Source organism: Macrobrachium nipponense, chromosome 24, assembly GCF_015104395.2.
Source record: "Macrobrachium nipponense isolate FS-2020 chromosome 24, ASM1510439v2, whole genome shotgun sequence".
In the NCBI taxonomy this organism is placed as follows: domain Eukaryota; kingdom Metazoa; phylum Arthropoda; class Malacostraca; order Decapoda; family Palaemonidae; genus Macrobrachium; species Macrobrachium nipponense.
The window spans coordinates 32,309,138-32,336,432 of NC_061091.1; the positions used below are offsets into that span (position 1 = coordinate 32,309,138).

General features: G+C 38.2%; 1 protein-coding gene across 1 annotated transcript in view; it reads left to right on the forward strand.

Moving 5' to 3' along the window:
* The window catches only part of LOC135202667 (BSD domain-containing protein 1-like), a 122,110-nt gene that overhangs the window by 38,084 nt on the left and 56,731 nt on the right, over nucleotides 1-27,295 (forward strand). Inside the window, exons 3-4 of the mRNA XM_064232157.1 lie at nucleotides 2,334-2,462; nucleotides 10,448-10,603. Coding sequence (XP_064088227.1) covers nucleotides 2,334-2,462; nucleotides 10,448-10,603 — 285 coding nt within the window. The remainder of the gene's footprint in view (nucleotides 1-2,333; nucleotides 2,463-10,447; nucleotides 10,604-27,295) is intronic.

Here is a 27,295-nt window from a genome sequence, read left to right on the forward strand (position 1 = left end):
ATTCACCATAAATTGATATATTGTGCTAGAGACTTCCAATTAGTTGCAAAATTAAGGTAAATGATTGAATATTACTAAAATATAAGAGTTTTAGCTTACAATTGCGTTTTTCGACCATTTCGGTAGAGTCAAAGTTGACCGAAGGTTGAAAATTTGGCAATTATTGTTATTTATATGAAAATATCTCAAAACTGATAAAAGCTACGATCATGAGTATTTTATTGTTGTATTCTACATAAAAATGCGCACATTTTCATATATAATACTTCATGTAACGGCTAATTTAAAATGGTACAAAAATTATGTCAAAGTGACGAAATAATTTCCGAGATGTGTCACAGATACTTTTTAGTGCGGCAAGAAAGAAATTCGTGCTTGCGCGCCTGCGTAACGATTGTAAACAAAACAACACCTTGATCCGTGAACTCCCAGCATCCCCCAAGGCGCGTGATTCAAAAGTTTTAGGCTGGCAAATTTTAAAAAAAACTTGTAAGTCGACGTAAAATACTTCCAGTCGGCACACGGGAGACAAAAAATGTCGACGTAAAATACGTCCAGTCGGCGTAAGAGGGTTAATCAGTAATAGTCAAACACCAACTATTTCCTCTCCAAAATATAGTCCCCTCACTAGATCTGCCCATCTCCAGCTAGAATCTCACACATTCTCAAAAGGAAACTCTTTGGCATATGCCATCATGGCTCTGCCTTTCTCGCATGGACCTCTCCGTAAGTCTCTCTATAGTTTTGGCTAAACATGCCATTATGATCGGAAGAGGCGCACACGTACAGACAAACTATGCCCTTCGTCCACGCCCCAGGTGACTGGTTGCAGCCAGTTTTCAAAGGCACCTTCTCTTGAACTCACATAACTACAGAACGAACGTCGACCTGCTTAGTAAGCATCTTAATGTCACGCCACCCACAAAGGTACATCAGCATTCTTAAGCTGAGATGTCTTGTCACTTGGACTCTCTGTCTCCAGGGAAGTTAAAAATTTTGAATCTGTACATTCCCCCATTTTTACAGATTAGCTCGGCCACCATCCTGGCTAGCCCCTGCCTAGCCACAGGCCACATAAAACAGCTCAATATAAAAAAAAAAACACATTGGCCAGCTCATGAAACTCAAAGCATAATAATAATAACTGCACATCTCTGGCAGCACAACATAATGTCTATCACGCTCCATCTCCAATAACCCACACTAGGGCTATAATAACAATTGGGTGTATAAACTTTTTCTCCCATCTTGAATCTCCTTTTTGTCTGCAACATATACGTACTGTTGTGGAACAACTATTAGATACAATGTATCTATTATTTATAATAGAATGGTTTGAATTGGAAATGAGATGGTCACTGATATCAGTTGTGCCCATAAAGTGTACAGGATATTGGTGTGTTCTTTCATATGAGGTTTGTCTGCCTAGGCAGTGAAGATTGCTCTGATGCTAAGGCAAAGTGCTCTTATGCTAAGGCAGAGGCCCTTTGATGTGCTTGTAACTGATAGTGAAAATGTACAAAGAAAGGAGAAGAGAAAGCAAAAAAAAATGAAGCAGGAATTTATTTATCATACATATGTGTACACTTTTTGAGCATACAGAAATATTCATAGGTTTTTTTACTATTCAAAGCAGTACCTGTTGTGATGGAGGTACTGCAGAGGCATGCAGAAGTTTATTTGTTGAGATGATGAAGTGTGATTTATAATGAAAGTAAAGGTCGTTTTTAACTGATGCATGAATATGGAAAATTGTTGGATCAGTAGAAATTGAAATGATGTGGTATATCCAAAGGCTCTGAAATGGTAAAAAACAGAAAGTTATCTCCATCTTTGATGGTATTAATTATCAGGAAATTAAGTTGTTGTTCTTTAGTGAAGCTAGAGTAGTATGCAGAGTTGGTCATCTGCATCTAATCTCGATTAATATTGCTTGGACTCTTGTCTGTGAAATATTCCACAAATATCCTATCTGTTTGATGATGTTTCTGTTTGTAGATACAAACATAATTGTTGTCAGTATTTTTATCTTACCAGTTTTTATGTATGATGTGTAATTGTGTGTGAGAGTATGTTTATACATTTAAACTATGTATTTTTAGCATATAGATATTTGTCATTGTAGTAAGTAACTCAAAAATAAGTGAAGTCATTCATTTACTGTATTTGGCTAGTACAATTTGCCTTAAAAATATAACATTTTTTACTAGAAAATTTTAAAAACTTTTTAAATTGCTAGAATAAGAGAGAAACAATCAAACATTTTATGTATGAAACTTTTTATGTACAGGACATTCATAACAATTCATGTTAACTTATCCCATTTTTGCCAGGTGGTGTCTCAGTCCTCTGAAGTTCTTGAGTTTGTCAAGAAAGATATTGATGAGTTCACTAAAGTTGTTACTGAAGAAGCATCATCTGTTGTCTCATCAACAGCCAGTACACTTAAGGAAAAGCTACGAGTAAGTTTGAGCTTTGCAGCCAATGCAAGTAAAAATTTTATCATACATATGTACCATTTTTATACATTTTTTTTTTTATAGCGTAGTCGCTGTTTCATCCTCAAAGGATTTACCCTCCATGGTGTGTGCCAGCGCCACATAGTGGTCAGATGAATATCAAAGAAATATCTTTTAGCCTGGTCCTTGTAGCCGGGCATTATGCCATAATAATAAACACTATGGCAAGTGGTAGAGTATAATGGGCTCAAAGACAAGAAGGCATTTTATCTTGTCTTCAGTGAAGCTGTACCCAGTTTCCTATGTCAAAACCTGTAGAAGTGACTATTGCACTTGCGCATCGGCCATCTTGTTTTATGATCAGGCTGATTTAAAGACCAAGATCCATCACTCTTCTGGTCAATACAGACATAGATTTATTCAGCCAGTGCTCCTCTGTATTAAGAAACTTTGTTTTCTGAGATTGTTCTCCAGGAATCATGAAATCCCAGAATGTTGAAAGTTAAGTGCTTATTTTTAAGAACTAGTGGAAAAATTTAGGGTAAAATCTGTAGACAAAAATTTTGTTGTGAATATGGAAACTGTTTTTTGTTTGGCCATCCCGTGTTTGTAGAGCACGTGGTCAGCACGATACACGATCCTTGCTAGCCTTCTTTATGAAAGCGAGAATCGTTTTGAACAAATTTTGTTTCTTTTTGGAAGTTTGACTAAAAAACTACTCCACAATGCATTATTAATTTAGTTAATCTTTTCAGATAGCGTTGTCTGCAATTTCCTAGGCATTAGCCTACATGAGCTATTAGCTTACTCAATTTAGGCCAAATTATTTTAGACTAAGTAAGCTATTATCAGTAGCCTGTAACCTAAGATTATATATCTTAAAGGTGATTCAACTAACCCTGAATAAGTAGTGACCTAATATTTCGGTGAAAATTGCCTAAAAGTGGATAAACAGGCTACACCATTTTAATTTTATTTGATATAAATATTTAGCATGACCAAAATAAACCAAGTTAGGTAATTCCTAGGGTTAAGTAGTACTAAACCCTTACTAACACACTATTAGTTTGAATTGTTAGCCTAGAATACATATCCTAAGGCTAGTCGAAAATTGGCAACAGGTGCCAAGTGGGATAGTAGTCTAAACTTGGGGCTACATTTTAGGTGATGGTTTTTCACATAACATGCAAAATTGAGTGTTGAAATTGTAATTCTAATTAGATACTCTAAGGTAGGCTTAGAGTAAGTGTTAATTTACTTATAAGGTAAAATAGCCTACCATGAAGGTTAGTATTGTTATGAGGGTGTTATAATAGTATAGGCTAGTTATCCATAAGACAACACACTAAAAGTATTTGAGGTTTAGCAAAAATGTCTGTTTGCTATGACTTTGTAACCTAGCCTATATATATATATAAGTTTACCAACCAGTTTATTAAAAATTTCAAAAATCACTGGGCTCAATAGATGATAACTCGATTATGTAGCCTAACTAAGCGATAAGGCTGCACATTACAATTTTTTGTCAGTAATAAGTAGAAACTTAACCAGATTTGGTAAGAGTAGATTATTCCGGTGATACTAACCTAAACCTCATGGAGAAGTTTCTTAAGTTGCTAAAATTGGGTTAGTCATAAAACTAACGTGAATAGTATAGGGTGTTGTTATAATTAAAATTAAAACTTGAACATAACCAATCCATAAGGGCTAAATTAAAGTAATATAGACATAAACAAGGCTTCCAAGTTAATTTAAACCTCAAAAGGTTTGAGTTAACATAGATGTAGGCAGATCTAGGTGATAACTCCCTGTCAAATTACAGTCTCTCTATAGTAATTGAGTTTCTTGTTGAAATTTAACCATTATTTTTGAGGGGTCAGTTGTCACCCTCCAGGGACTAGTATCAGAAACAGCAAAAAGTCATTTGACTCCCGAGTCCCTAGTGGCTTCTGTATTCACAGGACTGTTCCTTACAGTCCATGCGGAGTTAGCTCGTAGAATTGCCTAAATATTTTACAGAATGTACTAAAAATGTACATTAGTAGTCAAATTGACTTGTAAAATTATATCTACTACTTGTTAATATATATGGGTGTCCATTATTAAAAATAATTTATACTAAATAAAATTTTTATTAATAACAACTTGGTTTTTTCACTACAAGGCCATCTTGAGAAATTACCCTCAATTAAAGTGTTCCATAGCTGGTTGCTTGGTACGGGTTTTGCCAGTGGGCACTGCTCATACCACCTGCCATAGGCATAGTCCCTGTAAAGATCAGGACAAATTTGTTTGGTTGCCTGATATGTAGCGTGCTCTTGGCAGCAAGCTTTAAAGATGAAACTGCCCGTTTTAGACTGTCTTGATGGGTCCTAGGGTTTAGCAAGGGTGAGGAAGGGGAAGATTATATCTATCTGGCAGAACTCCGGCAGCCTATATTTAATCCCTCCTCTGAATGGATTTGTACTTCCATCATGAACAAAAGTCAGGTTGCTCATCTTGTACCACCAGCCTTCTGCCCCTTCACATTTAAAATCATAAACCACGTGAAGCACATTTTCAAAATTACTTAGTAACTGGAAAGCGTGAACTATTGGCAGAACTAAAACCATTTGCTTTGGTTATCCCAGTTTCAAAAAACTCCACCGAAGAATGGACAACACTTAAGCTTCCTTTTTATAGGAAAAAGCTCCCTTTAGATATTGCAACTCAGCAATTTGGTACCCCAATGAGAAAGATTTCAGAGGGGACATCAGCATCAGACTTTCATGCTAGGATCCACCTCCTTAGTGTCTTAACCACCTCCTCATTGTTAGAAGTAGCCACAAAAAGGCTTCCAGAAGAATCTAGGATGATTTTTGCTGTTGTGGCTAAAAGCCTTATGAGAAATTTGTGGGAAGCTTTATATGACCTTTTAGACTGGGTGCTGGAAAACTCCAACAAGTCACTTCCCAACATGATTGCCTTATTACAGTCGAATTCCTTCTGTCGAGACCTGTTTGAGGAGTCTATTGTAACTCAAGTAAAAAAGGAAGCACGTCAACAAAATTGCACAGTGTATGCTCTACTGGGAAAAGACTTTGGAAAACAAAAAAAACAAGAAATTTCCCCTTACCCAATGCAAAAAAGGCATGTGTTGATAAAAAATCATAAAGGCCTTCATTCACTTCAAATAGCTCTCCTCATACGCAGGTAGGTATTCAGAAGGGATAGCCCCCTCAAAAGGGACAACAACCTGCTCAGCAAAACAGGTATCCTTTTCATAGGGTCCAAAAACCAGGCTAGGAAGGAAAAGGAAAGGAAACACCTGGAATGCCCATTGAAGGAAAAGCAGAGGGGCGGGGGATCCCAATAGGAATTGTTTGGTCTGGTGTCGACTTCAGAAATATCGCAAGGAATGGAAGTCTTCTCCTTGGGGGGACAGCATTATTCTCAACGGTTGGGGTTGTAAATGGTCTTACCCTCCTCCACCCTTGAAAGGGTTCTTTCAAAAACGGGATCCCTCTATGAAAAATTACGTGTAGAAGGCCCTCTTAAAAGGAGCAATAGAGAAACATTATTACATTCATCACCAAGCACGTCTCCTCGGTGTTCCCAAAAAGGATTCTTCAGAATGAAGGGTGATCCTCAACCTGTCGACATTGAACAAATACATTGTTTGCCAAAAGTTTTGGATGACTATCATTGCCCAAGTATGTTCTGTCATTCCAAAAAGGACCTGGACAGTCTCTATAGATCTGAAAGATGCATATTGGCACGTCCCTATTGCTTCTCCCTTCCGCCCCTTCCCAAGGTTCCGGATAGGGAAAAATATGTACAGTTTCAAGGTCATGCCTTTCAGGGATAAACATTGGCCCCAGAATCTTTACAAAATTAGTGACTGTAGTTGTCCGAGAACTCGAAAAAGAAGGAATACATCTGATAGCTTATTTAGACGACTGGTTAGTCGGGAGCCACAAGAGTGCTTGAATAACTTAGAAACAGTAGTCAACAGACTCTAGTCATAAGGCTTTATAATAAATTGGAAAACTGTGTCACACCCAGCAGACAGTTTCAGTGGCTGGGAATGTGTTGGGACACTGTTCACGGCCTTTTGTATCTTCCCCTCAAAACACATGACAGAATAAGGAAAAACCTCAAAAGGTTCCTGACACAGCCCATTACTTCCAGACTGCAGTTAGATCATATGATGGGTCTGCTCCAGTTTGCATCTATAACAGATTCAGTACTCAGATTGCAACTGAAAAATATGAACAAATTTTGGATGTCACATGCAAGAAAAAGGATGTGAGACAAATCTCACAAAATGCATCAGAACCTTGGGGAAATACTTCGGCCATGGACTTGGAAGGAATCTCTGGCAAAACAGTTCACCCTGACTGTACACACAAATGCCTCATTGACAGGTTGGGAGAATCGTCAGGTGGCAGGGAGGTGGTCAGCTACTCTAAAGAATTTTCATATCAATTTCCTAGAGCTGATGGCTGTCTTTCTGTCTCTAAAGAAACTCAAACCTCTGGAAGAGACACACATTCTGTTGGTCTTAGACAACACGACTGCAATGTCTTGCATCAGCAAATTGGGATCATGCTCACCTCCTCTCAATATGCTAATGTTAGCCATCTTTCGGATGGCACAGGTAAAGAAGTGGCATTTGTCTGCAATTCACCTTACAGGGTCTCTCAGTGTAATAGCAGACTCTTTGTCAAGGAATACGCTAGCCTCAACAGAGTGGTCATTGTACAACCACTCCTTTCAAATAACAAACAACCTACTTCCAGAACCAGAGGTGGACCTGTTTGTCGCATAGGAGAATCACAGACTCCCAGTATATGTGTCTCTGAATTTGGACAGTGAAGCAATAGCAAGAGATGCCTTCCTACAGGACTGGAACAACTGGAAGACGATATATCTTTTTCTTCCATTGTCCCAGATTTCGAAGGTATTGAACAAGCTTCTAACCTTCAAAGGAACAGCTTACCTAATAGCCCCAAATTGGCCAAAAAGGCATCAGTTCCTACTACTTCAACAACGGACGAAGAGGTCAATTCCATTACCGTCTGCTATACTATCCCAGAAAGTAAGTGAAAGTCAATTATGCATCCTCTTTCTAAGCTGAGACCTTCATGTGTGGATTTTTTAAATATGATCTACCATGAAAACTAAGTGCCTAATATTGCGAGGTACCTTGTGCAAAAACTATGGACATCATCTATCTTGCAATATCAGTCTATATGGAGAATATGGTTAGATTATATCCAGAATGAGAGCCCAATCGAGATTTCTATAGAAATGCTAAAAAATTTTCTTTTACACCTCTTTGAAGACAAACATCTTACAGTTACAACAATTATAGCATACAAGGCTGCATTAACAGAACCCTTGCTTTATGGATTCAGGATTGATTCCAACATAGAGGTTGTCACTTTTCTTCGGCAGTCTTTTTCTCTACAAAGACCCGCTCCAGAAAGACTTCCAATTACTTAGTCCCTGAATAGGGTACTCAAACTTTTATGTACTCCTCAATTCAACGGACCTAACGTAACTATCACTTGCATGCTTCAAAAAGCGATCTTCCTGGTAGCATTAGCATCCGGAGCATCCGGAGCCCGTATTAGTGAATTGGGCTCTCTTTTACGGGGATGATATATACAAACTGCTGATAACCAATTAATTTTGTCCTCTGGGCCATCATTCCTGGCCAAGAATGAGAATCCTTTAAAGAAGAAATCTATTCTTTTAAGAAAACTCAGTTTAGCAGATAAAACTTTATGCCCAGTTTAGGCACTTAAGGTTTACCTAGAGATCATGGCAAAGTTTCAGAAGGTCCAATTTTCCTACATCCTAGCACGAACAAACCACTCTCTCTACAAGGGGTAAGAATAATTTTAGCGTCTCTCATTAAAAAGGCTAACCCACATTCCTTTCCTAGATCACATGATATTAGGAAAGTAAGTACACCATGGCCTTATTCAGAAAAGTATCATTCAAAGATGTCTCTGAATGTACTGGGTGATCTTCAGAGTCAGTATTCTTAAAACATTACTGCCATGAGCTAGAACAAATTCGACTGCACTGTGTATCAGTAGGTGGTATGGTTAGTCCTGACCCCATAGGCATCACAGCAGAAAACCAGGGGTCTACTTAACGGGTGGGTATGTTGACTATCGTTGAGGAAGGTGCGTCAAGATTGCAACCATACCCAGCATGCTTAGGTAAGTCACTATTAAACTTTAAACTAAAAGTGTATCCTATTGTTTAGTTTTGTTACCTTTTTACTGAATCTAGTGGCCTGACATTGGACCTGAGATGATTGTTTTAAACATTGAAATATTTGGGATAAAAATTTTGTGACCATAAGCTTTTTTTCACCTGTCAATTTCTTTGTAATGCTCCTTAGAGGACCAAACAGCGATTACACTATACAAAAACAGGTTTTGACATTGGAAAAGCCTGTTTTTGGTAGTCGCTGTTGAGTCCTCAAAACCCTCCTACTTCCCTGATGAAAAACCTTGGGATTTGGGTAAAAGGTTCATCATTATGGCATATTACCCAGCTACAAGACCGGGGTAAAAGATTCTTCTTTGATATTAGTCTTATCACCATGGGGCGCTGGCACACACCATGGAGGGTGAATCCTTTGAGAACTGAACAACTACTACCAAAAATAGGTTTTTCCTATGTGAAAACCTGTTTATTGAGGAATGCCTACATGGAAGCAGAAATATATTTATGTTTTGATAAGATTTAGTTTACTCTTATGATTCAATTTTTTTTCAAGAATTTAAGGCACAGTCGACCCCCACTATTTACAGATGGGGCTTGTCTGGCGCCATAAAATTGGCGAGTTATGGCCCCATAACGGGCCAGATTCCGGTTATCGGCGCCAATAGAGTTATGGCGCCATAACATACCTAAGAGAGGCGCCATTAATCGCTGAGTTTCGGTTAATAGTGGTTTTTGCTTATCAGTACCCTGCTGAGAGCAGAAACCCCCCCCACCGATAACCAGGGACTGCCTTATATACATAGAAATCATTCATGCCAACACCTGAATTTTTATGTTTTTATTCTTCAGTAACATTTCCATAAAGAAACACTTGGTTCCACCATCCAACTCCTTGCGGACTCAAGATTTGCGAACTCGCCTATTCAGGGCTTTTTCTACAGACCATATACTGTACCAATTATTCACAGAAAATTTGCCTATTCATGGTATTTTTACCGAGATATATTCACAAGTTACTTTATTTTCAAATAATTTTCAGGACAAAATGCACTTGATAATTATAAAACTATATTAAAATACTCACTTACAAGCATTTTCAGAAGGTTATTTTTGTCTTTAAACTGTCAAAATAGGCAATTCTAAACATCTTTAGAGGGTTTTAAGTATTTGCAGATTTTAGCTATTTGTGGGTGGGTCTGGTACCCATCCCCCGCAAATAACGGGTCTGTGCTGTATACATAGGCAGACAATTTCTTTTCTATAATGTTTATAGAGCTTTTGAGACCTTCCTTGTTGCACTATATTATTTTTTATAATTTTTTCATTGTGCCATTGTCTGTAACATTTACGTACCATCCTCTAAGGTAATGGTCTTGATTTTTTTTTTCTTTGTTTGTTTGTCACTGTTTCATGGGTTAATTACATTACGCCTACAGACTTTGTACTGTGATAGGTTTGAGCATAGATGAAATCCCTTATTTATTCTCCTGATTAATATATACTTTTAAAGGAGGGATGCAATTCTAGTAGCATGTGGTGTTAAGCAAAAGTTTAATTGTTATTACTTTAAAGTCTAGTTTTTAATAGGTAACAATAATAGGTGTTTACAGTACATATTAAGTACATGAAATTGGTACTACAAGCTCTTGTATTTTGAGGAGTTTTTCATGATTTGCTGCTTTAACCTTAAAGTATCACCTCACTGATTGATCTCAGATGAGTTTAATTTACCATGCTATATTTTGTATTTTCCCTTTCAGTTGGATGATGATGAAAGTACAGCTAATAACATGAAAAAGAGTGTTAGTGGGTTTTTGAATCATGTAGCTGAAGTTTTTACTACACCACCTGACGATGCAGATCAAGAAGCAATTGTTATACGTAATCAGCAACCGATTATTCTCAACAGACTTCAGGTTAGTTTTGTAATTTGCAAGGATAAAAGTGATTTCTTTAGTTTGATGTGAACAGTAAAAATTCATTTGTATATTTTTATTACTGCAGTAATTGCAGTAATAGGAACAATGCAACTTACCAAGTAGTTACATAGCTATAGTTTCTAAATCTGTCAGCAGCTAGAATTTTTGAAATTAGCGGTAGCGCTAGGTTTGTTTTGGTCAGGGGAGAGAGGAACCAACACCGCACGAACTTCGGTTGCTTCTGCCAGCTGGTGCCGTCAACACAGTTCAGCAGCAACGGAATTTTTGGAATTGCTTTGCCATCACTCATTGTCTGGAGTTATTGGTGAAGTAATCTAAAATCTTGGTAGCTATTTTGGTGACATTTAGCTATTTTAGGAATTTATACAAATAGTTCAATTTTGTTTCTGAATTAAGAAATGTCTGATACTAGCTCATCAGGGATTAGGTATTGCAGTAAAGATTGCAATACAAGAATTACTAAAGTTCGTTATGATCCACACTCCATTTATACAAGTTATAGGGGTCAAGTTTGCACACCGGATCTAACTTGTGCAGGTTGTGTTAATTGGGACAAGAAATCTCAGAAAGCTTTAGCTAGTTACACTAATAAATTACAGTGGTACACTCGACAAGAAAACTGAAGATGCAGTTTTCATTAGCTTTCGTTCATCGAATTTCCCATTTGTTTTTACTGAAAAGACATATCACTAAATTTACTCTAGAATATGAAAATACACTGCAAATTATACCATATAAGTTATAACTGCAAAACAAAACCATTCAGATACTTAAAAACACGATATATGTCCAAAGTAATTGGAATTTCTCAGATGGATTCGTTCATAGAAATCTGGTAAATAGAGTGTGAATTTCTGATTGTAGTACTATGTATCACAACGACAATATTTACTCATTTTCCTTCATGAATGGGGATATTATTGCATCATCGTAAGTGGTGAATGCGATTATTTTAGTTTCTACAAACTCATGTTTGTATTCCAACGCGATTAAAGTTAGCTGACATCAATGGCAGTCAATGTTGCGATGGCTAAGGTAGGTTGAGCAAATCTAGTTGCATCCGAAAGAGCATTTTCTATGATGCGAGGAGGAGCCCTAGAACTTCGAGCGGGAAAGCGCAAGTCACTGGATACTGGTTTACATAACGGATTTCACACATTGATTACTTTGACGTTGACATGGTTCGAATGCTAGTTGCTGTTTAAAAAGCTACTGTCTTTAAACATAAATCTTTATCCTGGTTAAAGTAGCATGTCAGCTCAAAGATTTTCTGGCTATATGCTCCCATTACAAAGCAGTTCGTAGTAGCCTACAGTCCTACGCGACTGCATTTCTTTGCTGCGAGGCTGAAAGATTTCCCAACTTATCAGCATTTTTTGCACGATATAAAACTTTAATTGCCTGTGCAATACATATTGAGTTATTTGTGGTAGTAAATATTCATAATTAACTCTACTTTTTTCATGATTGATTTGTGGATGAACCCCGATTTTCAAAAGTACAGACTATATCAAGAGAGCAAGAATGACCGCAGCCTGTGTCTAAAATTTTCCACGTCTTTTTACAATCTGAATGTTACGGCAACTGTCGAATGAAATCAAGATTAGGGTATGAATTTCTTAGAGGATTAACTTGAATATTATGATCCTTCAAATTTAGCATAGTGCAGCACGATCTTGGCAGTCATATCAACTTGTTTCCCAGGTATCTGTCCACCGATTCACCGCTCTTTCTTCTGCCTTTCCCCTGTCACAAGTCCGTCACCAATGCTATAATTCTCTCTCTCTCTCTCTCTCTCTCTCTCTCTCTCCTCTCTCTCTGCTCTCTCGCTCTCTCTCTCTCTCTCCACTTCTAAAACATACTTTATACATTACCACTCAGTCTCCCAAAGAAAATATAATGAAATTAAGTAGTTGTAAATAGGCCTAAGCTTTAAGCTTAGTAAGCAGATCTCTCTCTCTCTCTCTCTCTCTCTCTCTCTCTCTCTCTCTCTCTCTCTCTCTCTCTCTCTCTCTCTCTCTCTCCACTTTTGAAACATTTGAAAAAATATTATCACTTAATCTCTCGAAGTAAATATAATGAATTAATTATCTCTATCGGTAGGCCTATGCTTGCGTTCTCTCTCTCTATTGTCATAATATTTCATTCTTTACTGTATTGTTCCTCACGATTTCCACAATTACTGCCCAAATTTTAAAACACTTTCTCTCATTGTTTAAGATCCGTCTTCAATTACGTATGAATTTCACGTCAGTTTAGTGTCAAACATTACTTGTGAATAAAGTTTCACGGTAGGTTTTAAAAAAGGATGATTGATATTCTACCCTGAACTGACGTTACTAAACTAACACTAACGAATAATATAGAGCCTGTTTCTAAATCCAAGTATAAATGATTATAGGACCTCTACCGAATCTTTATGGTGTAAAGTTGATGGAAATCTAGAAAGCAACAAACGCTATGACTTTGAAGCTCCGCCCCCTTTCTAGAGTTGCCAGGTGGGGCATTATTGAACGATATATGTCCAAAGATTTTAAAAAACTGTATCTTAACTTTCCTTGCCGAGTGTACCTTGACCTACTAGGTTAATTCATTCCGAAGCTGAGCTCATAGCTCAATTTGTTCGCACATCAAATCAGTTTGCCCTTATCTGTTCCACCCCTCAAGATATCACCCCATTTTTTATGTTTCATGTTATTAACTAAGGAAAATACATTCCTAGATAACAAATATGGTATAAAAACATAATAGAATGAGTATGTAAAAATATAATAAGGTTTTGTACAGTGTACAGGTAGTATTCAAGTTACGATAATTCGTCTGACAATAATCCGATTTTATGAGAGAGACCAAATTACAATAGCCTAACTTTATCCCATATTCTGGTTAAATAAGTTCAAAAATTTTAAAAGAGAATGATGAAAGTATTTTTTTAATGTTATACTCATTGTGTTAATGTGTATGGCCATGCTCAACAGAATGAGAAACAACTTTTTTTGCTGAGTACAACAGAATTGGATGAAAACAACATCCGTTTGGCTTGTATTTCAACCATCGTACGATAGTAAACAATTACCTTAGTTATGTTATAAATGACATTTTGTATAATAGGACTGAGATATTTTTATGTAATAACTTTATTCGCTATAGATCAAAGATCAACAAGGAAATATACTTTGAATATAAACCAAGTTGTAGCTGAAGTTGAGAAAGCTGTTCAAGCTGCTAATGACTATTATCATGCATCAGCAACAAGGATAAAACTCCGGTAAACTTATGCCATCAAACACAACCTTAGATAAAATTCAGGGGAAATCATTTTAATCAAAACTACTGGGCTTGAAAGAACACATTTTACTGTTTTTTTCACGTTGATAAAAGATAATTTACGTAAAGCTCGTAGTACGTACTATGAAATAAAATGAAAATAGCGAACGTAATTACATAATTTTTTTTTACTCAATAAACATGCCACCAACATAATCTATTAAAAAAAAAAAATGATTTAGTTCACAACATTAACCAGAGGTATTCAAGTCATATTTTGACTTAAAAACACATCATATAACAAAAAATAACCTTGTCTTATATAAGTCAGGTATCTAGATATTCGTTTATGCTAACAAGAAGCAAGAAAATTTGCTTAGAATTGAGTTAAATATGGCAAAACAAACTTGTGTTTGCCATCAAATACAATAATATGAGAATATAACATTATTGGATACAGTGAAGTAATATATAACATTTTGAAAGATTCATGGAAAAGATGCATATTTACTTTTTCTTCTTTGCTTATGTTAATTTTCGTCACTACGCCATCTATGCAGCAGCAGCATGTCGAGCTCAAACCTCAATTGTTTGCTCGTGTAACAAAGCAAAAAATCAACCGAGTGACGACTCGTACCTCGGAAAACTCATACATTGATTCACTCATAGATCAAGGTACCACTGTACAGAGACAAGAAGAGAAAAGCGGCTTCTATGGCTAAAGCTAAAGGTTTAGTTAGTCAGGATTTGCCAACTGGAAACTTATACTTGTCTCCTTCTAAACCTTCCCCATCATCTGTTCAACCCACTCCTAATCTTGGCTCTCTTACACCCGTACCTGACGCTGTTGCCAACCTCGAAGCATGAGTAGATAAAAAATTTTCAATTGTGCTTTAAGCAATGGAGAAATTAGGAGCATCTGTTAAAACCCTGATGGACAAGGTAAATGGCGACGTAAGTGCTAGTGTTGTGGAGGAGGTGGCTGTTCATCCCTCTGATTCTCCTTGGCAAAGGTCCCTGTCAGACTCCCCAGAACCTGGGAGGAGGCATACAGTAATACTGGTAGCCCAAGGGAGGTCAATGGGGTCTGCCCACGAGCAGTCGCCCCCTCAGGCGATCCTGTTGCGTCCCTTCAGGCGATCCTGTTGACAATTCCCAGGTCGTGACAGTTCACCATTAGAAAGGTGTATCTAAGGAAGAGCGTCTTCCTTTTAGTACATCCAGTTCTGGGGAGTCTTCTCCCAGGCGCCAGTGGCGCTTCATTGATGGGTCCCGTCCATTGAAAAGGAGCGCTTGTAAGGTGTCTCCTTCTCCAGTCCATTTTGAAAAAGTTAGTGTACTTCAAGAGGACCAACAGCCTTCTTGTAGTTTTTGGGACTCTCTAGAGAGATTCTCTCAAGAACTGGAAGGTGTAGAAGGACACCATAGTGAGAGGATCTCATCCTCTGAGTCTCGATCCTCTTTGAGAAAATCTTCCTTTGGAAGACTATCAGAGGTCGCATGGAGGAAAGACTCATGGGTTCTGTTGGCACCAGATCCAGGTCCTCCTGTGCTCGCCTCTCCTGTCTTTTTCCACGAGTGTTGATAAGAGTTACAAGAGGTGTGTGGGGCAGGAGTCTCATTTGACGTTTAAGTGCCCTTCAGCACAAAGGATCCCTGTAGTGCTGGAACCTATAATAGTTCAAGGGAAGTTGTTGGCAGACAAGAGTCCACCAGCGCCCAAGCGGCCATTAACGACACAGCTTCTTCAAGCGCCCGAGCATCCATTAACGACTGGGTATCCATTGGCGCCCCGAGCATGCATCAACTCCTGAGCGCCCATTGGCGCCCAAGCATCCATTAGTGCCCGAGCCTCCATTAGCGCCTGAGCGTCCATCAGCGCCCAAGCATTCAGTAATGTCAGAGCCTCCATTAGTGCTCAAGCCTACATGAGTAGCTGAGCACCCAGGGGCACAACCGGATCAGTACGTATAAAGTTCGTCAACCATCGCCAACGATTACATCTTCTGTTTTAACAACAGTATCTCAAGTTATGGGTGTTTCTGGTCCTTCCTTGACAGCCATTCAAAACAAGTTTGACAGTATCTTGAGGTTTATGCAGTCTTCAGTACCTCCTGTCCAACCTCAAGTGAGTTTGTCGCCAATTTCATCAGCTGAAGAAGAAGAAGAGGACAAGGAATCATCGCTGACAGCCTACAAATCGCTACTTTACTACTTTGTATAGAATTTTTCAGATTCTTTCTCACCAGTGACACCCACTTTGCCAGAGTTTTCTTACATGAGAGACAATCAAGGTGATTCATCCAAGTTGCCTAAGTTAGTGCTTTAATTTTCGGCTCGGAAGGCGTTGAAAGAGATAAACCTTTGGCTTGAGGAGAAGAGAGAACAAGGCATAGTTAGCTTCAATTTTCCTTCTTCTCGTCTTTCCACCAGAAGACTTATGTTATGGGACCAAAGAAGCTCTCTCATTGGTGGTATGTGCCTCTGCCCAGGGAGACTTTTCTTGACTTATTGAATCTGCTAGAAGATCCGCTTTTGATTCGGCTAGGATAACGTTTACGGCTTCAGAGTTATATCACTTCGTTAAGAATATCTTTTGGGTTTTTGAGGTGATAAGCTTTCTTGACTGGACCATAGGAGCCTTGGGCCACAAACTCAAGGATTGTGCAATGATGGATGAGGATTTGTTTGCGGACATTTCTGGTGTCATCTTATGCTTAGACAAAGGCATCAGGGACGGATCTGCAGAACTAGCCTCACTTTTCACCCTAAGTATTCTGAAAAAAAAAAAAAGAATTTTGGTGCTCTTTCACCTCCAAAGGAGTCTCTTGCATTCAAAAGTTTGCCTTGCTTTATTCTCCTCTGGACAACAAGCACCTTTTCCCAGAGGACACGGTAATCCAAGTTTCTTCAGCCTTGCAGAAGAAGTCGACACAAGACCTGCTTGCCCAATCTACAAAACGTCCTCGAGATCAACTCCCAGTTTTCGACCCTTACCTGCCATGTGTACTCAGCCATTTCGGGGCAGGGGAATTGCTAGTTGTTTCCCTAGATTGAGGGGTAGAGTAGGCGTCACCTCGAAATCAATCTAGAAATCCACAACCAACTCCTCCACTAGGCAATGATGTGTTAGGCCTTCGTGCACCTGTAGGAGGAAGGCTTCAACAATTTTGGAAAAACTGGGAAACAAGAGGAGCCGAATCTTGGATCGTACAGGTATTAAGAGAAGGTTGTGATATTCCGTTCAATTACTCTCCACCCTTGTCAAACTCTCCGATAGTTTTGAGAGCCTACTTGGAAGATTCAGAGAGATTCATTGCCCTTTCAAGAGAGGTTTTGTCCCTCTTGTAAAAAAAGCCATGAGTTAGTAGTAGACCCACTAACTCCAGGATTCTACAATTGTCTATTTGTAGTGCCCAAGGCCTCGGGAGGCTGGAGGCCTGTGTTGGACATGAGCACTTTGAACCAGTTTGTAAAGAAGACAAAGTTCAAGATGGAGACAAATCAGACAGTTCTGTCATCAATCCGTCAGGGAGATTGGATGGTTTTCATCGATATGGAAGACGCCTACTTTCATATTCCAATTCACCAGAACTCAAAGAAGTTTCTTTGGTTTGTCTTCAAGAACAAAGTATATCAGTTCAGAGCTTTGTGTTTTGGTCTTTCGACTTCCCCACAAGTGTTCACTCTAGTCTTAGCCCCCATTGCGAAATGGTTACATCTCATCGGGATATGAGTATCCCTATACTTTGACGATTGGCTTGTTTGGTCGCAAACAGAGAGGAAGTACACGGAGGATCTACAGAAAACAATGTCATTAGCTCAGGAATTAGGATTGCCAATAAACTGGAGGAAGTCGCAGTAACACCCCGTTAGGAGCTAGTCTATTTGGGGATGAGGATAGACTCAGTGAGTTTTCGGGCTTTTCCATCTCCCAAAGAGTGGAGTCATACTTACAGAAAGTGGAGAGATTTTAGCCCTTCAAGAGTGCTCTGGGCATGCTATCCTCAATAGAACAGTTTGTGTCACTGGGGAAGACCGCATATGAGGAATCTACAGTTCTTCCTCAGGGCCAACTGAAACAGAAAGAAGTTCCTGGACTCTAGTGTTCCAAATCACAAAGGAGATAAAGGATGACCTGCAGTGGTGGAAATCAAAAGACAGTTATTAAAGGGAAGTCTTTTCTACCACTGAGTCCCAACCTAGTATTCTTTTCAAACGCATCAGATCTAGGTTGGGCAGCGACCTTAGGGAACAAAGAAGTCTCAGGGACTTGGAATATGAAACAGAAACAGTGGCATATTAATCGAAAGGAAATGACTGCCATCCACTGGGGGTTGTTAGAGTTTGCGGACGATGTTCATTCGGACAAGTACGACAGCGCTCTTGTACATCAGAAAACAGGGAGGAACCCACTCGTTTTAACTTTACGAAACGGTGAAAAGCCTGTTGTTATGAGCGAACCAGAGCCAAACCAGTATTGTAAGTTTCATTCAGGGTAAGTGCAATGTTCTCATGGACGAACTAAGCCGCAAGAAGCAGGTCCTTCTCACAGAGTGGATGATGAACCAGTTGGTGTCCCTCGATCTATGGAAACTGGGGTAAATCAATTCTAGATCTGTTTGCCACAGCAGAGAACCATTGTCTCCCTCTTTACTGTTTGCCAGCCCCAGGCCTGCAAGCATGGGCGACAGATGCGATGTTGTTGGACTTGAACAAAGACTTGTATGCTTTCCCTCTGTTCAAGTTGGTGAGAGAAGTCGTTAACAAATTCAGGTCCCACCACAACATCTCATGACCCTCATTGTTCCATTCTGGCCAGCGCAAGAATGGTTTCCAGATCCTCTAGATCTGTTGGTGGATTGGCTAAGGTTACTTCCACAGAAACCGATCTAATCAGACAGCCTTACTTCAGGAGGTTCCATCAAGGGCTGTCCACTTTGTCCTTGACTGCTTACAGACTGTCCGACGACTTTTATGAGTAAAAGGTTTTTCAAACCAAGCTGCAAAGGCTATTGCACAATGCAGAAGAAAATCGTCAAGTGACGTGTACCAGGCAAAGTGGACAGTTTTTAGATCCTGGTGCAAGAAATTTAACCTTTTGTCTTCTAAAACATCTACACAGTGGTCCCCCCGTATTCGTGAGGGATGCGCACCAGACCCTCCCATGAATAGTTAGAACCCGCGAATAGTTGGAACCCCTATAAAAATGCTTAAAACTTCCTATTTTGTTAATTATAACTCAAGGAAAACCCACTAAACATGTTTATACCTGTTTTTTTAATAGTTTAATCACAGAGTGCATCATATGATGAAATTGATAAAAAAACAGGAATTTGTAGATAGTGTTCCCCCGTATTCGCGGGGGATGTGTACCAGACACCCCCGCGAATAGTTAAAACCCGCGAATAGTTAAAACCACCACTAAAAATGCTTATAACTGCCTATCTTGAAAGTTCAGATGCCAAATGTATACCTTTAATAACATCCTACTTCAAATATACCTAAAATTACTAACCTATTACTGCATTAATCTTTGAGGTTATATATTAATATCATTTTAAAGTCATCTTAAACATTTTACCATTAAAAATATATACCTACAGCAAATAACAGAGAGAGAGAGAGAGAGAGAGAGAGAGAGAGAGAGAGAGAGAGAGAGAGAGAGAGAGACCAATGAATGGCAACATGATATATTTGACCCTCAAGAGTGAAATTATGAATTATTTCTGAGACAGAGAGAATAATAATGGAGAGAGAGAGAGAGAGAGAGAGAGAGAGAGAGAGAGAGAGAGAGAGAGAGAGAGAGAGAGAGAGAGAAAACTCCTAGACTCCGCTTCCTCCCCTCCACCAATTCGTATACCAAACTCATTTACTCCCCCGCCCATGTTCCTCCAAGTGGATAAAAAGACTGGGAATGCTATTTTTAATTAATCTATTAATATTTGAAAATTAGTTATAAGGTAAATCATTTATTTACACTACAAAACAAATAAACATACGTGAGAGAGAGAGAGAGAGAGAGAGAATGTTATTGTTACTGTTTAATCTCATTAAACGTAATATTATTTGTAAACTAGTACTGTATATTATTATTTTACCATAAAATGTAGTAATGTCCTTAAAGATATACTTATACATACACTTCCAGCCCAAACAGAGGGCGAGAGTTACCACTAGCGCATGCTAGTATCTCGTGTGGAGAGAGAGAGAGAGAGAGAGAGAGAGAGAGAGAGAGAAGAGAGACGAGAGAGAGAGAGAGAGAGAGAGAGAGGGTTGTCCTTATTTAAAAGAGTGAAATGGATAGATTATTGTACTTCTTTAAAATACTATCACATGTGAATTTTGAGATTAGTTATATTATTATTATTATTATTATTATATTATTGTTTATTATTATTATTATTATGCGAAAATATTAATAAACATACTCATGTACCATAGAAATTATCTCATAGCAGCAAAAGAGAAAAAGAGAGAGAATTTCAATGATCCGTAGATGGCAACACTGGATTTGACAGTTGGAAACCAGCCAACCATGCTGGCTACGTAACAAGACACAGGGTTAAATGCATTTTCTTTTATTCTTACATAATTCTTTTTATTTATAAACTAAAATCTTGCTAATTCACTTTAGTATTTTCTTTAATGAATTTATATTATTGCTGTTTACATTAATATTGATATTTGAAAATTAGTAAATCATCATCCAAAAAACATACATCGCTTTAAGAGAGAGAGAGAGAGAGAGAGAGAGAGAGATTATCGTAGTACGTATTTGTAAAATACTTTCACATATGATTTTTGTAATTACAGTTATTATTATTATTATTATTTGAAAATATTAATAAACATATTACGCATATATGTACCATAAAAATCTCTCATCTCAGTAAAAGAGAGAGAGAGAGAGAGAGAGAGAGAGAGAGAGAGAGAGAGAGAGAGAGAGAGAGAGAGAGAGAGAGAGGGGGGGGGGGGGGAATTTCATGAGCACTTGATGGCAGCAACAAATCAGCTCCTTCCCCCTCCTGTCACTTAACTTGATACGTATATCTGAGTTTTAGTACCTGGAGTTAGAGAAAGAATCTGACTGGGATTTCCTTCATTCTTCCATAATTTTTTAAATTTATAAGCTAAAATCTTACTAATTCACTATGGTATTTTCTTTAATGAATTGATATTATTGCTGTATAAATTAATATTAATATTTGAAAATAGTAAATCATTTATTTATCATACAAAAAACATACATCTTTGTAGTAGAGAGAGAGAGAGAGAGAGAGAGAGAGAGAGAGAGAGAGAGAGAGAGAGAGAGAGAGAGAGAGAGAGAGAGAGAGAGAATTATTATTTTTATTATGTGATATCATTTAAACTAATTAAACTTACTAATACAGTATTAATCAAATTTAATATTTGAAAATTAGTAAATCATTTTTGTATCATAAAAATGTATATAGTTATGAAAATAAACATCAAAATACACTAATTAGTGATTATTTTCGTCGGAAAAATCCGGGAATGTGCGAGTCCGTCCGCGAATAATTTCTAGATAGGTTCCAAAGAAAAATCCGCGAATGTGTGAGTCCGCGAATACGGGGGGAACACTGTATTTCTCATAGAAATATACCGCGAATGGTTGAATTTTCTGTGGATAATGGGAGAAATACTCCAGAGAAAAATCCGCGAATGCGTGAGTTCGCAAATCCGGAGAACACGAATACAGGGGTCCACTTAACAGAAATACAGTGGACCCCCCGTATTCGCGTTCTCCAGATCGCGGACTCACACATTCGCGGATTTCTCTGGGGAACGTTTCCCTGCATTATTCGCAGAAAATTCGCGCATTCGCGGTATTTTTCTATGATAAATATCCACAAATTCCTGGTTTTTTGATGAATTTCATCATAAAATGCACTTTTTGTGATAAAACTATTAAAAAACCGAGTATGAAAATTTTTAGTGGGTTTTTCTTGAGTTTTAACTAACAAAATAGGCTGTTTTTAGCATTTTCATAGGGGTTCCAAACATTCGCGGATTCTATCTATTCACGGGGGGGTCTGGTACGCATCCCCCGCGAATACGGGGTGACCACTGTAGCGGATTTCTTGTTATATTTAAGGACAGCTAGGAACCTGTCGACCTCGACCATCAGAGGATATAAAGCAATGTTTGGATTGATTTTTAAATACAGAGGATCAGATGTATCGTCCAATAAGGATCTTTCGAATCTTATCAGATCCTTTAACCCTCAAACACCGAAGGGGTATATTAAAAATCGTTTTCCGTGTGCCGGGGGGATCTCGGAGTGAGCGCGGAAGCGGAAAAAATATTTTTTTCAAAAAATCACAGCGCGCTTAGTTTTCAAGTTTTCAAGATTAAGAGTTCATTTTTGGTTCCTTTTTTTGTCATTGCCTAAAGTTTAGTATGCAACCATCAGAAATGAAAAAAATTATCATTATCATTTATAAATAATGCGATATATGATAGCGCGAAAACAAAATTTCATATATAATTGTATTCAAATCGCGCTATGCGCAAAACGGTCAAAGGTAACGAGTTAATTTTTTTCGTTGTAATGTACACTAAATTGCAATAATTTTGGTATGTAACAGATTGAAAACGATAAAAGCAACACAGAGAAAATATTATCACAAAATGATGCATGAATTCGTAACGCGCGGACGTAAACAAATATTTTTTTCAAAAATTCACCATAAATCTAAATATTGTCCTAGAGACTTCCAATTTCTTTCAAAATGAAGACAAATGATAGAATATTATTATACTGTAAGAGTATTAGCTTACAATTGCAGTTTTCGACCATATCTGACGAGTTAAAGTTTACCAAATGTCGAATTTTCTTATATATTTTTTATATGCAATTATTTCGGAAATGAGAAAAGCTACAACCTTCAAATATTTTTCGTTTTATTCTTCATGAAATTGCGCACATTTTCATATATAAAACTCTATGAAATGACTAATATGAAACGGAGCAAATATAACGAGAATGGGACGTACGCATTTCGGAGATTTGCGGCAGAGAATCTGCGCACGAAGGGAAGGAAAGTTTTTTTTAAATGCACCATAAATCTAAATATTGTGCTAGAAACTTCAAATTTGTTTCAAGATGAAGATAAATGACTGAATATTACTAGACTGTAAGAGTTTTAGCTTACAATTGCGTTTTTCGACCATTTCGGTAGAGTCAAATTTGACTGAACGTGGTTTTTTTTCTATTTATCGTGATTTATATGCGAATATTTCGAAAATGAGAAAAGCTACATCCTTCAATTATATTTTGTTGTATTCCACATGAAATTGCGCACATTTTCATATATAAAACTTTATGATGTAATGGCTAATTTAAAATGGTGCAAACATTACCACAATCGTCGCACACATGATTTTTTCGGAAGAGTTACCGCGCGGACGTAAGGAAAATGTTATTTTTTTCATAAATTCACCATAAATCGAAATATTGTGCTAGAGACTTCCAATTTGTTGCAAAATGAAGGTAAATGTCACTTATCATTTTTTATATGAAAATATTTCAAAACTGATAAAAGCTACAACCATGGGTTGTTTTTAGTTGTATTGTGCATGAAATTGCGCACATTTCCATATATAAAACTTTATGTAACGGCTAATTTAAAATGGTGCAAACATTACCACAATTGCACGTATGATTATTTTCAGAAGAGTTACCGCGTGGACATAAGGAAAAAGTTTTTTCATAAATTCACCATAAATCGAAATATTGTGGTAGAGACTTCAAATTTATTGCAAAATGAAGGTAAATGATTGAATATTACTAAAATATAAGAGTTTTAGCTTACAATTGCGTTTTTCGACCATTTCGGTAGAGTCAAAGTTGACCGAAGGTTGAAATTTTGACACTTATCGTTATTTATATGAAAATATCTCAAAACTGATAAAAGCAACAATCATGAGTATTTTTTGTTGTATTCTACATAAAAATGCGCACATTTTCATATATATAATACTCCATGTAACGGCTAATTTAAAATGGTACAAAAATTATGTCAAAGTGACGAAATAATTTCAGAGATGTGTCACCGATACTTTTTAGTGCGACAAGAAAGAAATTCGCGCTTGCATGCCTGCGTAACGATTGTAAACAACACAACACCTTGATCCGTGAACTCCCAGCATCCCCCAAGGCGCGTGATTCAAGAGTTTTCGGCTGGTAGCCCTATAAGTATTTTTCCGCGAATTTTTAAAAAAACTTTTGTATGTCGACGTAAAATACGTCCAGTCGGCACCCGAGAGACAAAAAATGTCGACGTTAAATACGTCTACTCAGAATTTTATTTTGGAACCTAGGTGTAGTGCCCAAATGGCTGTCGGAACCTGCTTTTGAGCCATTGTATAATTCTTCCATGAGAGATTTGACGAGAAAAACCCTATTCTTAGTAGCCTTGTCTACAGCAAAAAGTGTCAGTGAACTGCATGCCATGGACAAGAAAATAGGGTTTGCACAAAGGAATGCTGTATGCGCACCAACTTTGGGGTTCCTAGCAAAAAACAAGACTTTGTCCAAGCCTTAGCCTTGTTTTTTTGTTACCAAAAACCTGACTAAGTTAGGAAGAAGAAGAAAGGTCACTGTGTCTGGTTAGAGCATTGAGAGTATAGATATCTACAAAGAACGTGAAAAATTAGAGGTTCATCCGATCATTTATGGTGCTCAATGAGAAGTCCTTCTTGCCCTATGTCTAAGAATGCACTGGCGTTCTTTGCAGAATATTATTGTAGAGGCTCATTCCCAAGTGAAGGAAACTGACTATAATGCTCTAAAAGTGAAGGCTCACGAGGTGAGAGCACTGGCTACATCACTTCCCTTTAAACATAACCTCTTTGGATTCAATTATACAAGCAACATATTGGAAGTGCAAGTCAGTGTTCGCCTCTCATTGCCTGTGGGAAATCAAGACTATTTATGACAATTGCAGTACCCTGGGTCCGTATTTAGCGGCTGCCACAGTGTTGGGTAAGGGTGTTTAGGAAGTCGCTCCTTCCTATTTTAATCTCTTCGCCTTGGATAAGGTGGTTGAGTTAATTAAGGGGTGCCTGGAGGTACTATTGGTGTACTAGGAGTATCCTTCATTCTAATTTTTAGTTGGGTACAAAAAAAACCAATACAGGCGGTCCCCGGGTTACGACGGGGGTTCCGTTCTTGAGACGTGTCGTAAGCCGAAAATCGTCATAAGCCGGAACATCGTCAAAAATCCTAAGAAAACCTTACTTTTAATGCTTTGGGTGCATTGAAAACTTTGTAAAATGCATTCTTATGGCATTTTTCATAAAAAAAACCTTCAAATATTGATTATTTTGCATTTTTGGTGTCATATTTCATCTCCCAGATGAGCGTTGTAGGCGTCGTAACCCTGGAACATGCGTCGTAACCCTGGAACATGTGTTGTAACCCTAGAAATAACGTCTATTGACAAGCGTTGTAACCTCGGAACGTCGTAAGCCGACACCGTCGTAACCCGGGGACTGCCTGTATTAATAATTTTGGAGGTGATACATTTTACTCTGGTAAATTTGTTATTGTATGGTACTGGGCAGGGGTATCTTACGAGTGCTTAGCCACAGACTATTCCTTAGCTGCATGGATCCCACTAAAGTTAAGATGAGCATCTTCCAGAGGCTGTAATCATCTGTTAGCTCTCTTAACAGGTAAGGAACCAAAAAGGAATCTCACAGATGCTAGCATTAAGTACGTATGTTTTTGTTATTTATATGAAAAGTATGTACCTGTCCATGGATCCCACCACCTACAATGTAGGATTCAGCCATGTAAATACTTGATAAGTTGCATACATAAAAATGACAATTTTATGATAAGATAAGATTTTATGTATACTTAGCAAGTGGTTACATGATCAAAGCCCCCCTCCTCCCCTCACATGGATGGTAGGGCATAAATAACTGAAGTTCATGCTGTGTTGGTTCCTCTCTCCCGATAGTGGGCAGGGGTATCACCTAACCAAAACAAACCTAGCGCTACTGTGAATTTCAAAAATTCTAGTTGCCGACGGATTCAGAAACTAGCTATGTAACTACTTGGTAAGTATGAATACTTAAAATTGTATTTTATCATAATGTCTTTATTTTTTGTATTTTCCACAAATAATCTCACTTCTTCACTTATAAGTTATACTCTTCTATTGCGCAATACACCACCTGAACACCTGAATTAGCCCAGGTCACCTGACCACCCCGAACAACACCCCACAAAGTTACCGACACTCAGGTAAAATTTTAACTACCAGCGTTACCAACGCTACAGGTAAACATTGTTACCGAGTCACCTGTCCACAGTTGGCAACACTGCCGCCAGCAACTGGTGGACAGTGTCTACTTATGTCAGTCGCTTTTTGTTCGCTCGCCTGTCAAGATTTTCTTGCATCGTGCGATAACATTGTTGACGCCTTTAGCTTGTTTTGGATTTCGCCTTGGCTTTTCTCTGTTTGATTGATGATAATGGACTCAACTGCAAAGGATCCTCCCCTGGCTAAGACTCCTCCAGACCATCCCAGCAAAGATGCAGCAACTCATCGCTCCTGTACCGACTGCAAACGGAGGATGAGTACTCTCAAATACGATTGACATAACTTGTGTATTACATGTAGGAAGATTCAATGTAATACAGTAAGTCCTCAGGTCACGCTGGTCTCGACTTACGCTGTTTCGTGGTTACGAACGCGCCCCCATAAAAATATAAAAAATAATATTATGCGTCGTTCCGTCTTACGCGGTTTAGCGTCGTAAGCGACGTAAACAAACCCGAACTAGTTTCGGGCGCACGGCGGAAGAATACGCTTTGTGGGGGAGAGGACGGCGTCGCTTCGCTATGCTCATTCCTCGCCCATATTCCATTTTGGTTGTTTACGCTGCCTCTCTCTCCCTCGTGTTGTATCGTTTTTTTAACTTTTTGCTCTTTGTTATGGCTCCCAAGCGCAAGGCGGACTCTTCTGATGGTAGTGCATCGAAGAAAAGAAAGGCCATCACCATGGAAATTAAAGTGGACATTATAAAGCGATCTGAGAAGGGAGAAACGCCAACAAACATTGGCCGCTCGCTTGGTCTTAGTCGTTCGACTGTTGCTACCATTATCAAAAGATAAAGAGTGCATCGTTGGACATGTGAAAGGATCTGCTCCTATGAAAGCGATAGTGATAACCAAGCAGCGCAGTGGTCTAATAATTGAAATGGAGAGGTTATTGGTGCTTTGGTTGGAAGACCAAAATCAACGGCGTATCCCAGTCAGCCTTATGGTGATTCAGGAGAAGGCGAAAAGATTATTTGAAGCGTTGAAAAAAGAAAAGGGGGAGGGAAGTGAAAGTGAAGAGTTTGTGGCTAGTAGGGGTTGGT